The sequence below is a fragment of the Aquarana catesbeiana genome, linkage group LG06, assembly GCF_042186555.1.
Source record: "Aquarana catesbeiana isolate 2022-GZ linkage group LG06, ASM4218655v1, whole genome shotgun sequence".
Lineage (NCBI taxonomy): Eukaryota > Metazoa > Chordata > Amphibia > Anura > Ranidae > Aquarana > Aquarana catesbeiana.
This window is the reverse complement of record NC_133329.1, coordinates 248,301,578-248,316,299: the sequence shown is the minus strand read 5'-3', so window position 1 is coordinate 248,316,299 and position 14,722 is coordinate 248,301,578. Positions and strand designations below refer to the sequence as shown.

At 42.1% G+C, this 14,722-nt stretch overlaps 1 protein-coding gene across 4 annotated transcripts in view; it reads left to right on the top strand.

The window, feature by feature from the left end:
• PGAP1 (post-GPI attachment to proteins inositol deacylase 1) overlaps window positions 1–14,722 on the top strand; it is a 479,543-nt gene that overhangs the window by 161,317 nt on the left and 303,504 nt on the right. For all 4 annotated transcript variants that reach the window (XM_073633146.1, XM_073633147.1, XM_073633144.1 and 1 more), the window contains one exon: window positions 11,084–11,135. In XM_073633146.1, coding sequence (XP_073489247.1) covers window positions 11,084–11,135 — 52 coding nt within the window. The remainder of the gene's footprint in view (window positions 1–11,083; window positions 11,136–14,722) is intronic.

Below are 14,722 nucleotides of genomic sequence, written 5' to 3'. Positions count from 1 at the left end.
CAAGATGTTTGCCAGGTATTTCATCGGATTTATATTCGGTGCATAAATGTTTGCAAGTGTATAGTCCTCTTCGTTCAATCTACCTCTGAGGAGTAGATATCTACCTTCTGGATCTACTATTCTATCCTCCAGTACAAACCTTTATTTTTTTTGCGAATCCGATGACAACCCCCCGTGTTCTACTTGAGATGGTATCTCCTTGGTACCAGACCGGGTATTCACTTGAGAACAATCTAAGTCTCGATTGATGTGAGATATGAGTTTCCTGAAGGAATATCACGTCTGGACCTAGTAACTTAAGCTCATTAAAAATATTGCGTCTTTTATTGGCCATGTTTAGGCCTTTGACATTATATGTTGTGAATTTTATTGTGTTCGGAGCCATTTTTCTATTCTCCTAAAGAAAAAATCCTTTACCTTAGACCTTGGAGGGATATCCCACTTTCTTGGTATAGAGGTTGAGAAGGGCCCCCTTCCTCCCACATTCCCCATCCCCAACCCCCCTCCTTCCCCATCCCCCCTCCTTCCCCAGCCCCCCCTTCCCACCCCCACTCTCCCCCCTTCCCCAGCCCCACCAACCCCACTCCCCAACCCCCCAGTTGGTCAATTCTAGACCCATAGACCAATGAAGGTCACGACTGTCGTAGCCCTCCATAGGTCTCCACCTCTAAAGGTGTAGCTTTTGATGTGTCTGCCCTCCGGCCCACGATGCTTTGGTGGCCGGGAGTGCTCACATTCTCCCAACGGGGCTTACATCTCCACTATTTCAGATAATATTTGTCTCGTCCTATCCCTCCCACCTCCCCCCCATTTCCCCATTTACTCCCACATTATCTTAAGCCATTCTCACCCCCAATTCTATCCACCGTTCGTTAGACCAGTCCAGCTGCGGGGGCGCCTGTAGGCCCAATTTCTCGGAAAAATCCTCTAACTCTCCCGGAAATCTTAATCTTGCTGTTCTACCGTCTTTACTTCCTATGAGACAGGCTGGGAACCCCCATGAATATTTTATATTTTGGTTTGTCATTTGTTCCAATAGAGGTTTCAGGTGGCGCCTTCTTGCCAGTGTGTCTTTGGCTAGATCCGCAAATACTTGAATTCTTACATCTTCATATTGAAGTGGGGTTTGCCCTCTCAGTTTTACCCATATTTTTTCTTTGTCCTCATAAAATGTGAACCTCACTATAATAGCACGACTACTTTCTGTTCGTCTGGTGTCCAACCTTCCAACCTGGTGTACCCGCTCGATTTTAGGGAAGTCTCCCCCTCCCAGGTCCAGGAGGGGACTAAAGATTGCTGCCACTGTCCTTCTCAAATCCTCACCCCTCTTTTCCGGGACCCCCCGGATTCTCAGGTTTTGTCTGCGGTCTCTATTTTCCTGGTCCTCTATCCTATGGCATATTTTTATCTGATTTTGTTGGATTATTTTAATTTGTTCTTTTAAATCATAGATTTCCCGCTCTTGTTTATTTGTTTTATCTTCGGCCTTCTAGACTCTGGTCAGTAGGTTGCCTAAATCTGTCCTAAGCATACCTATCTCCATTTTAATTGAGGTTTCAAGCGCTTTAAACATTTCTGCGATTTCGTTTTTTGAGGGGGGTTGTGGTTGTTTGTGTTCATCTATTCTGGATAGTTCAAGAGTATTTTCATTTGATATATCGTCTCTTGAATGATCAGGAGTCTGATCTCCCCTTCCATTGGACCCCTTCTTCTTTTTATCTGCCATAGTTGATATTTGGGTCTCCTGATGGGCACTTCCCGGGATCACCCCCTTTGCCAGATATTGCTTTATGGTGCTCCCAGCAGCACTTCCAGCCAGATTATCCTTTGGTGTCTTTGGTGGGCCCCCCTTACCAGCTTTAGATGTATTCCTGCTCGTACTGTTTTCCCGTTATCTGGGAGATATAGATTCTAGACACTGTGACTTAACGGTGCTTATAATATATGATTTTTTTAATAGTTCGTGTTCTTGGTCGGTCTAGTGCTCTCAATCCGTCCAATGCTACTAATGTGAGGGCAAATTTCTGTTATCACACCCCTCTTAATACTTCCTGGGATCACCCCACGTTAATTGGCACTACCGTGGTATTCAAGTGCATGGGAGGAGTACCTCAGGTGGTGCAATGATATAGCTTTAGTAGAATTGGAGGTAATGTATACTTATATATTTATCAATATGCCTTAATGCCCGTAGGTCGATTCAGAGGCGTTCGAGAGTACAGCGATAGTATTGTTAATGATCAATCTTGTGATGGCGTTGGCAATATGTTTATTGCCCAGGGCCTACTCCCAGGTTTTTGCAGGTTTAATATCAGAGCGACACTAGTGAAATTAATAATAATAATACTTTATGATGGCGTTTTTGACTGTATATGGAGTACTCCGTGTTTCTGCCTCTCAGTCCCCAGATGGTGCCTGTGTGATGTAATTATAGCAGGTGATATAGGAGCTTCCGGTATTTACGGTCAATTAATTATGTCCGCATTAATAGGATTAACCCTAGTTTATTATGCCTAGTAAAAAAGGCCGTGTCCCATACTCCGAACCGTTCAGATATAATAATGAGGTGGTAATGGAGGCAGAAGCAAAGATTTTACCTTTTATGTATTTAGTCATCTAACTACTGCCCGGCGTCCCTACCCATAAGCAGTACAAAAAAAAATAAATAACGAGGGGGTAATACCGATATTGGCCGTTATTAAATGTACAGCTCTTCATCATGAACACAATGTCCCAAGGGTCTTCCCTCAGTTATTTACCAGCATAGTAAAGTTACGACAGGTGGTTCAGATGCTTCCTAATCATAGCCTTGAATTAACAACTATAGTATTGTTACTGGTACTGTTCACGTGAAATAAATGGCCAATAATCCTGTTACCTGGCGTTCCATCTCACTGGCTTGCAGACAAAACAAGTGCAGCAACATTCAAGCACGCTTCACTAATGTCCATCACTCCAGCACCAACAGTCCTCCTATTACTGGTGAGTTTCTAAATACTCTTACCTTCATGACTGTATAGCATCGTTTATCTTTTACCCACCAACCTTTATTACACCTCTGCCATCTGGTATGGTTGTTTGTTGCTCTCTGCACTCGTTCACTATTGCGGATCTGCCGGGTATGTTTTTCGCTCCGTGTTATCGGAGCCCGGTGATGGGGGGGGGGGGGGCAGACGGGGTCCCGGAGGGGGGAGCCCAGGTCGTTGCCGCTTCAGATATCCTCGCGCCGGGTCCTGATTTTCATCTGGTGTCAGAGACTTTGAATACAGCGTTGTTTCCCCGGCGCGATGTTACCTCCTCCTTCCTCGCGGCCGCCCCATCCATTCACGCTGCTATGGGAAAGAAGCCGCCAGCTCGCAGACACATCTCCAGCTCCTCCCTTCCTGTCTGACGTTTCACGTCATGACACCGCCCCTCAGTGCGGAGGGCTAACTTTACACAAACTTCCCCTGATCCTCTGTAGTGGGGAGTCATGGGGCTCTGGTAAGCGGCTAATTTTTATCACTGGTGGTGGACTGCACGCAACATTTTCCACGTCATGACAGATTTCAAATGTCTCTCATATTGATGGACTTTTTTAATTTTGCAGTTTCCTTCATTTATTTTTTCACGGGTGTTAGACTACATGTTTGGACATTTATTACATATATTTTTTGCATTTAACCAACCTTACTTTTCATAATTTTTAGAACATACCATTTGTGGTTATTTGTTTGTTATATTTGTTTATGGTTTATGGATAACACTATTGATTATGCATTATTGAGTCAATGCTGTAGCGCGATTCTAATATTATCTACATTTTTACACTGTTTTTGTTGTGCAGGCGAATCGCTGGTTCTTTCACATTTTTTGCCAATTGTTTTAATTTTATACATTTGGGTTATAGCACATTATTTTGGTACACTTTAGCGCAGTTTTTTTTCCTTTTTCTTTTACAGGACAGAGTATTCATACACTATGAGTTAAGGGTATGTAAAGTCAGGCGATTTGATACTTCAAAGCTTTAGAGGACATGCGCCTTTGGACGCCTCCCCTAAAAACCTACTCTATATTATGTGAGTCCTCCATTTTAGACTAGTGGTGGACCTTTTCAACTTCATTGAGAAATACACCCCAGTCTTCTACTGTCTTTTAATGCCAGCATAGAAACAGTGTATTTGGATCAGTGCAACCTTGCACCAATCCTTGAGAGCTGCAGAGTGCTATACAGTTTCAGGGCCATGACTCATTATGGAACCCAGTCTCTAAAATCCCCATTGGTTGCATGGTGCTATACAGGTTCAGGGCCATGACCCATGACCTCTTTGGGGGCAAAGTCTGGACTTTATATTGTCCAGCATCAGGGACAGGTAAGACAGGGTCACCCTATATCTCTGACAGTTGTTGTAAGAACTCAACCCACAAAGCTTGGTCTCTGGTGGATGACCAGGTGTTACATCACAGCACTGGTCGTGTACTTTACCACCAATTCCTCCTAGAGCCCATATAAGGTACTCAGGTGCTTCCTCTCATCCTAAAGGCTCTCTTTGCTCTTGCAGGCTCTTGCAGCTAGCTCTTGCTGCCATTTCAGTATGTCAAACAGCAGTCCAACTGGACTAGGGCAATAAACAACCAACATGGCATTGTATTTCAGGATTGTGCTGTTACACAGCAATTACAGCAGTTGTTTTCTGCTCTCCTTTTTTTGTGTGGATGCCCCAGAACCTGTAATGAGACAAATTTCCAGAATGGCTCTAATCTCCATTCACTTGGGCAGAATCTTATGACTGAAAGCTTTAGATAGTTAAAGCTTTTTTGTCCCAGGGAGTTGTGCCAGTACCACAGCAAGACAAGTTCATAGGGTTCTACTTGAACCTGTTTACGGTACCAAAGCCTAAGAGTGTTCTTCCTATTCTGGAATCAAAATCTCTTAACAGATTCCTTCACATTCCAAAATTTTGCATAGATCCTGCATGGTCAGTAATTGCACCTTTAAGAAAAAGGCCAATACATGGCATCTGTGGACATCAAAATGCCTATTTGCACTTTTCCCTTTACCCACCTCATCAGCGATTTCTGTGCTTCGCAGTGGCAGACAATCACTTCCGCTTTGTCACACTGCCCTTCGGCCTCTCACCTGCTTCCAGAGTGTTCAGAGGTTTTAGCCCCTCTGTTAGTATTCAGAATTTATGCAGGTCACAAGCTTTTTAGATAAACACCTTCTGAAGGACTAATCTCCTTTCCAGCTATCAGAAAATGTCCACTGGACAATTTTAGTTGATTCAGGACTTCGGCTTGATGATCAATTGCAACAAATTTGCTTTCCAGCCTTCCAGGTGCTTGGAATACTTGAGTCTGATCCTGGAAACATCCCAAGAAAAAGTCTTTCTCCCAAAAGAGTTCTTTCTCTAATGCCCTGTGCACACGACCGGTTTTGCCATCGGAATAAACTCCGAAGGTTTCTCCGATGGAACTCCGACGGAATTCCATTCAAGCGGTCTTGCCTACACATGGTCAAACCAAAGTCCGACCGTCAATAACGCGGTGACGTACAACACGTACGAAGGGACTAGAAAAAGGAAGTTCAATAGCCAGTAGCCAATAGCTTCCGTCTCATACTTGCTTCAGAGCATGCGTCGTTTTTGGTCCGTCGAAACCGCATAAAGACGATCGGTTTTCCAGATAGGAATTGGTTCCGTCTGAAATATTTAGAACATTTATTCTATTTCTAGGTCCGTCAGAATTTTATAAAAAAAAAAGTTAGATGAGGCATACACACGATCGGAATATACGATGAAAGCTTCCGTCTGACTTTTTCTGTTGGACATTCTGCTCGTGTGTACGCGGCATAAGAGCTCATGCTTGAGAATTGAGATGCAAGAGACACCCCACAATAAGATTCTCCATGAAAGTTTTAGGTCTTATGCCCCTTACATACGGTCGGATTTTCCGACGGAAAATGTGTGATAGGACCTTGTTGTCGGAAATTCCGACCGTGTGTAGGCTCCATCACACATTTTCCATCGGATTTTCCGACACACAAAGTTTGAGAGCAGGATATAAAATTTTCAGACAACAAAATCCGTTGTCGGAAATTCCGATCGTGTGTACACAAATTCGACGGACAAAGTTCCACGCATGCTCAGAATAAATAAAGAGATGAAAGCTATTGGCCACTGCCCCATTTATAGTCCCGACGTACGTGTTTTACGTCACCGCGTTTAGAACGATCGGATTTTCCGACAACTTTGTGTGACCGTGTGTATGCAAGACAAGTTTGAGCCAACATCCGTTGGAAAAAATCCTAGGATTTTGTTGTCGGAATGTCCGAACAAAGTCCGACCGTGTGTACGGGGCATAATAGTAGACTCCTTCAAAGCACCAATATTAGCCCAGTTCAATTCAAAAACTCTCTAAGGGCCAGTTCACACCATAGAAACACAGTCCGGATGTGTTCCAGATTCTTTTCTGCATGCGCGTTTTGGACACGTTTTGAGTGTGTTTTTGATGCAGTCCAGTGCTTCTTATCCCCCTCTTTTTTCTTAACCTTAAATAAGGACATGTGTGTTCCAGTGCGTTTTTTTTTTTTTAATGCTTTTTACAGCTTTCCAGTACAGCACAGTGCAGGAAAAATGCAGCATGTTCTACTTTTTTTTTTTTTTCTGGAACTGGAAGCACTGGTGTGAACTATGCCATTGGAAATCATATAACCTACTTTGCATGCATTTTTGATGCAGAAAAAAATGCACTGGACTGCATGTGGTGTGAACTGGCCCTAACTCAATTTTGTCGACCTAGAAAAAAAGCATGCTTTTTCCCTTGATTTTCCCATGTTCCTCTCCAGCCAAGCAAGGAATTACGTTGGTGGATCAACAATCTAGGCCTGACAGTGGAGAAATCCTTTCTTTCCTATCACTGCAATGTTATTGCAACTAATACAAGTCTCTGAGGTTAGTGAGGGTTGTTCCAATCCCTAACAGTCCAAGGAACATCAACATATTGGAGCTGAGAGCAGTCTGGTTGACCCTGCAGCACTGGACCCCCCTCTGAAAGGACATCCAATCAGGATGCAGTTGCAGTGCAATGTCAGTGGCATACATCAACCATCAAGGGGGCATAGGAAGTCTGACTGCCTTGAAGGAAGCAATCGGAAATCACTGTCCACATTCCAGGAGTGGACAACTGGAAAGCAATTACCTTAGCCTTCATCGCCTGGATCAAGGGGAATAGGCCCTTCATCCAGATATATTCAGTCTGATATGCCGATAATGGGAGATTCCAGATCTGGACATCCTAGCCTCCATATTCAACAACAAACTACCTCTGTTGCAGAACCAGGGATCCTCTAGCTTCAGATGTCCTAATAATGCTCTGGTCTTAGTTGAGGAGAATTTACAGTTTCCCTCCAGTGCAAATTCTGCCTCATCTGTTCCAAAATATAGAGCAAGAGAGGAAAATGGTGATCCTAGTTGCGCCAAACTGCCCCAGAAGAACCTGGTACAGAGACATACTCAGGATTTTAGCAAACAACTGCAGACCTCTTCCTAACAGGCAAGATCTGCCCTCTATTCCGTGTTCCTTCTCAGCCTCTGGCTTTAAAGGCATGACTGAAACCCAGGTGTTAAAGGATAGGGGGGTTTCTGAGTCTGTGATTCCTACCTTGCTAAAAGCTAGAAAAGCTTCTTCCGGGGAGATCTCTTCTTGCACCTGGAATTCCTGTTTTGAATGGTGTGAATACAGGCACTTCAGTTCCAGAGATTATGCTCTGCCTCACATTCTAGCCTTCCTATAAACAGGTCTTGCCAAGAACGTGACCATAAGCACTCCAAAATGTCAGGTCTCGGCCTTATCCATTCTTTTTCCAATGCCTCTAGCTTCACTGTCCCTTGTAAGAACCTTTCTTTAAGGTGTATCTCTTACTAAACTCCCCTTGCAGCACCCTATGCTTCCTTAAGATCTCAACTTGGTTCTCTATGCCTGCAGAACCCTCCATTTGAACCTATCGGGGATATTTCCCTAGATAATCATCTCTCCTGCAAAGTATACTTTTTAGTTGCCATCACTTCTGTCAGATGTATTTCTGACCTGGTGCCCCTTCTTTTAAAGAGTATTTACTCATACTTCACATTGAGAAGGTTGTCTTGCGCCCAAGACTACCGTTTCTCCTGAAGGTGGTTTCAGTATTCTACCTCAGCGAGTACATTATCCTACCGTCCCCATGCTCTGCTCCTAAGCATAGAAAGGAAATCTATCTACATTGCCTGGATGTTGTCACGGCTATTAAAGTATACCTCAAAGCTACTTCTCCAAAATTACTTCTCCAATCAGGTGGACGGATCCCTTGTTTGTCCTGTACCTGACCTTACAAGAGAAGCCCTGCTTCAAAGTCCACCACTGCACTATGGATAGAAAAAATTCCTCCTGTGCATTTTATGCGCCCTTTCCAACAAAATTGGTGGGAGTATCCTGGGCATTTCGACACCAAGCCTCTGTAGGCCAGTTGTGTACGGCCACCACCTGGTCTTCTGTTCACACTTTTTCAAAGTTTTACATGGTGGGCGTCCAGTTTTCTGTGAAAGATGCTTTTGGCTGCAAGTTTCTTGCAGCAGCACTCTGAAGTTGAGGCTTCTGACCCTTGTTGTTTGGGCCTGTTGACACAGTTATGTTTGCCTGATTGTTGCCCACCCTTCTTTTTCATTGCTTGGGGATGACCCATGGCTTATGAATACCTGTGTTTTGTACTGTACTAATGAAATAAGACAAATGCCATATCTTTGAGTACAGGATACAGGACACCCTACCTTCCAGTCTTTGACTTATTCTCCATTGCTTGCTACAAACGGAGGACTCACAAAATTGTGTGGAGTTATAGGGAAGGCACCCGGCATGCATGTGCGGTAAAGTTTTGCAAGTGACCTGTCACCTGAAGTTGGGAACCTTTAACCCAACATGTAGGAATACTCTGCCTGGGTCATGTACTGTACTCCAATATTTTGTTTTAAAGTGGAACTAAAGGCAAAACTTTTTTTTTTAGTTTTGGATTAAGTGGAGAGGGATTAAAACATTTTGTCCATTTTTTTTTTTTTTTTTTTTTTTTTTTTTTTTATTGCTGTCTGTGCCCCCTGTTTGGCTATGGGACAGGAAGTGAAGGGAAATCTCAATGGGACACAGATTGCGAAAAAACCCCCAAAAAACTGATGGGTTATAATCCTCCCTTGCTCTATCCAAAATGGGGGGAAAAAAAGTTTTGCCTATAGTTGTACTTTAAGCTCCCAAGTGCAACAAAATTAAATTTATAAATAATAAACTTTAATTTGCCTTCTAGATGCCCTATCAAACAGGTCAATGAAATCTGCTTGTAAGTTTGAGGCATCCTTCTAAGGCTGTTATTCCACTACATATAGCTTAATGTCATCGGCAAACACAGAAACGTTACTTTTGCTACCGAACTCTATATAATTTATAAATGGGTTAAAAAGTAAGGGTCCCAACACTGAACCCTGGGGTTCGGCACTAATAACCTTAGACCATTCAGAATTTGAATCTTTGTTATCCACTCTCCGAATACAGTTGTTTAGCCAGTTTTCTATCCATTTACAAATTAAATTTTCTAGGTCTATGGACTGGACTTTTAGCTTGCCCATAAGCCATGTGTGGGGAACTGTCAAACGCTTTTGCAAAGTCCAAGAATACTAGATCCACAGCCACTCCTTTTTGTCTGTTTTTGTTTACTTCTTAAAAAAAAAAAAAAAAAAGCAGATTTGTTTGACAACATTTTATCTTCCATGAATCCATGCGGAGTATGGCTAAAAATGTTTTCTGGCAAAAACTCTTGTGGATTTTTTTTTTTTTTTTCAAATAAACTCTCAAGTATCTAAATGAATAACTAAACTAACAGGTATGTATTTACTTGTTAAAAAATGTCATCTGTTTAAATATAGAAACCATTGGCCTTGTGCCAATATAGTGGTACTGAGCTAGTCGTTAAAGAGCCAGCCTCTCTGTTAGAAATAAGAGTTCAGCTCTTTGAGGCCACATGGGTGTATGCCACCCTTTCACCGGCAAGTTCAAATTGCTTCTGTGTGTTATTAAACAAAGGGCTTATCAGCCACCTTCTTATAACAATAAAGATAAAAATTGGTCAAGGGAAAAAAAAGTTAAAATTCTATTTTTTATTTTGATATATGTAATATTAAAAATATCATGACCAATAATGATTTTGGTGTATTTTTGTTATTTTGACAAACTTTTTTTGCAGTCATTGAACGGACAGAACTTTCTACTATCCTTTTTTCTAAATTATTTATATTGTTACAAATCTCGAATTCATCTGCCCTTAAGGGTCATATCAGTTTTTGGTAGATGCTAGAAAGCAAACGTACTTGCCCATTAATGGAATTCCTGTCATATTCTAACCAAGCCTGAACCTACTCCCCCCCCCCTTTACCCCTCATCCCCCCTTTTCTAAGGCAGGCCATAAGGGGTGCAAATTTGTTTCCTGCAGTGGAATGAATTTGCATGATTCCCCCATCAGCACAGACAGTGTTGACAGGGGAATCCCTACTGCCGAGCAAATGTCTGTTCCTGGCAGGGGTGGGCGGGGGTGAGAAGATATTGATAATACAGCCGCTAGCAATAATCGCATGAGAATCCGACAGGCTGGTTGTACCCAAGTTGATCGATCGATCAACTTGCTACATTCAGCCTGCCCGTTAACTGTTCAAATCTCAGCCGGTTCCTGCTTCGCCGTCCTAGGACTATTCTACTACCCTGTAAAAGAAAAGATGTCTATACTTCCCTATTCTGAAGTCGCGCCGGTTGGGTTACATGAATGGCCCCATTGTTGTCATCAGTGTAGAGGAGAGGCTTAGTTAGAATTTGAACAAGAATTGGAACAAGAACATACCTACCACCCCCTCTCCAAAAAAAAACAAAAACTGATAAATGCTTGGACGCTTTGACAGTCGCCCAAAACTTAAAAAAAAAAAAAGTGACTAGAGCTGGACATTCAGAGCTTGCTCAAGTGATGGTTTTAGTGTTTAGTGGAAACTCCTAGGTTCTGGTACATTTGGTTTCATATTTTTAAAACTTTGATTTTTAGTTTGAAAGTTGAAGACTTGTCATGGAACACAGAATTGCTACCTTCAGCAAAGGTAAGGGTAGGTTCCATAATATGGAACCTACATTCTTTAAATTTAGATATACAGTAAATGGTAGTAGTTCTAGAGAAAGCAGAAAAAAAGTGTGTGTGTGTGTAATATATTTACAAGCTCAGCAATCCCGCATCTTAATACCCAAGTAACATAAAAAAACTGGTATTAAAACCAAAAGAACATTCCATTCACAAATGCACTCAAATTTTACGGTGCACTTTTTTCTGTACAGTGTATTTGCATACAGTGGCATAGGATTTTCACATATTGATACTGTATATGTCAATGGCAGGTTGTTGCACCATATGAGTGCATTTATCCATGGCTTGTTTTGGTTTTAATTAAAGTGTTTTTTAATAAAGTGGAACATTATATAATTTTATATATAGATTATTATTATTAATAATATTCTTTAGGTTACATGAAAAATATTTGTGTGCAATATGGCTTTGAGGTGGTATGTGAAGGAGAATGAATTCAAAGATGACTTTTCCTAGAAAGCGAATGTGACCTGAAATTTAAGTCGAATTATACCACTCATATTCATATATATGGGAGTCTGAAGTAAAGAAGGACCTTTCTATTTTGACATATTTGTGAAAGTACATGACATAGGCAGAATGTTCATTCACCAGGGGTTAGAGGCAAGTACCTTCAGGTGACTGGACACTGACAAAGCTTTAGAGGAAATGCCCTGGACACCTCCCCTATAACCCTACCTCATTTTGTGAGTCCTCTGTTTTGTGCTAGTGTCTGTAGGTGATTGACCTTTTTCCTTCACAAAAAAAATCACCTTTCGCTTAACTAGTTTATTTTTCTTATTTTCTTTACTTCCAATTCTTCAATCAAACTCACACTGTCTTCTAATGCCAGCATAGAGGCAGTGTATCTGGATCGGCGCAACCTTGGTAAAGCCTTGGAAGCCATACCTGGACCCCTGTAATGTTGCTTTAGACCCTGGATCCTGCATTGGCACTCACCATGGCACTGGGTGCAACGTGTGGGGTGCTATACAGGTCCAGGCCTGTGATCTATTGTTATAAAACCTAGTCCCTTTAAGACCCCTAGTCTCTTAAGGCCCTCATGATGAGCAAAGCCTGGACTTTATAAACAGTCCAATGTCCTGGACCGGTAAGACAGGATCACCCTGCATCTCTGACTGTTGCTATTAAAGCAGGGCTATGTTTGGTTTGCATTCACCTCACAGTTGAAATATTTTAACTTGGCACTAAAATTCAACCACTCAGAGCTCCATTTCAGGTGGATGACTAGGTGTTGCATCACACCACTGGTTGCATACTTTAATGCCATTTCTGCAAAGAGCCCTTATAAGGTACTCAGGCGCTTCCATTGCACTTTCCCCATGAGGATTAATTACAGGACGGTCTACACCTGGATTGCCACGCACTAATTATGGACACACTTGCCCCATACTCCGCACTCTATTCCAAGAGTACCCCACAGGGTAATACCCTAATTTGTAACTATGGCAGAGGCCAGAGAAAAGGGAGCCAATGCGGGATTGCAGGTGAACATTCAACCTCAGAGTGATAATGATGATGAATTCCCTCTAAAGTACTATGCAAAAGCTTTAGGCAGGTGTGAAAAAAATGCTGTAAAATAAGAATGTTTTCAGAAATAGAAGTGTTTAATAGTTTATTTCTTAACAAAATGGGAAGTAAATGAACAGAAGAGAAATCCAAATCAATATATGATGTGACCAACTTTTGCCTTCAAAACAAAATCGGTTCTTCTAGGTACATTTGCATACAGTTTTTGAAGGAACTCAACAGGTTGTTCCAAACATCTTGGAGAACTAACCAAAGATCTTCTGTGGATGTAGGCTTCCTCAAATCCTTCTGTCGCCATGTAATCCCAGATAGCCTTGATGATGTTGAGATCTGGGCTCTGTGGGGGAAGAACCATCACTTCCAGGACTCCTTGTTTTTTAGGCTGAAGATGGTTCTTAATGATATTGGCAGTATCTTTGGTGGTGTTCTGCTGCAGAATAAATTTGAGGCCAACCACATGCCTCCTCGATGGTATGGCAAAATAGATAAGTATCTGCCTGATTTTCTCAGCCTCTCTCTGGGTCACAGACATCGTAGATCTGTGGGTTCAGTCTGTGGTTTCAAAGGGGTACAAAATAGAGTTCAAAACCCTGCCACCTTATCGCTTTCTTCTTTCATATCAGCCAAAGACAAGGACAGTCAGATTTGCAGAATTCCCTAAACTACCTTATGTCCCAAGGAGTTATTGTTCTAGTACCGCCACAAGACAGGTTCAAAGGAATATACTCAAACCCGTTCACTCTACCAAAGCCCCACAGGGTATTCTTCCTATTCTTGATTTTAAATCCTAACCAATCCCTTCAAAAGCCAAAATGTCCCAAGATCAGCAAATTGCCTCTCTGAGATGAGTAATACATGGCATATGTGGACATCAAAAATGCCTATCTCTGTTTCTTTAACCAACTCTGTGCTTCCCGCGCTTCGCATTAGCAAACAACATCTTCCAGTTTGCTGAGCTTCTCTTCAGCTTATCTTCTGCTCCCGGAGTGTTCACAAATGTTTTAACATCCCTGCTTGACCTGCTCAGGACTCTTTTTCGAACTTCTGAAGTACTGCCCTCAGTTCCGGTGATCAGAAAATGTCCATAAGACCATTCAGATGCTTTCTGCTGGGTGGTAAAGTTCAACAAATCTGCTCTCCAGCCTTCCCTTCACCTGCAATATTTGTGCCTGGTCCTGGAAACATCTGCAAAAAACTGTTACAAAAGCTCTTTCTCTGGGAGCACAAGCTCAAAAATTTAGACCCAAGAGACCTCCCGCATTGATATTCCCAATGAGAATTCACAATAAGAGAAGTGGGGGGTCTATATAATTGAGTAAATTATCTTTAACCTCTTCCCGGCGGCCATACACATATCTGCAGCCTCTTTTCAGGTGGGCTTTAACGCTGAGAAGCTGCATATATGCATCCCAAATGTTAACATTTCTGTGCTGAAAGCGTGCGCCCTGCACAGTTACTGGCGGGTCCCGGAAAGCTCCCGATGCCTACTTGCGATTGGGAGCTTTCTGATCATGTGACAGCCAATCACAGTGGTCACATGATCAAAATGCCTGCCTCCACCTCCTGCCATTTAGAACCTCTTAAAGGGTGGGGGTGGGGGGGGGCGGCGGGAAGGGCTTAAAAAGACATGTCTAAATATAACAATATTATTTATTACACAGTTGGTAATTTAAGAAATTCTTGTGGAAATGTAATTGGCATCTTTAAATCTGTTTGTCCTCACACCTGTTTAAATATTTTAATTATTATTATTTTTTTTAAGCTTGTCAGTTCATGAGTTCATGCAGCTTTTGGAATTGAATAGGTTGTCATTTCATCTTAAAAATAGCCAACAAATTCATTAACAAGCAAAAAAAAAGTTTGTTGTGCTTGTAGGTTTGTCGGTTTTCAGGTCTTTACTACTTATGAGTCATTTTGTTTTTATTTTTAGGGATTTTTTTATTAAACAATATTTATGTGTAGGGGTGGGGTGAATGTGGAATACTAATACTTCTACAGAGGCACCACCCCGGGAAG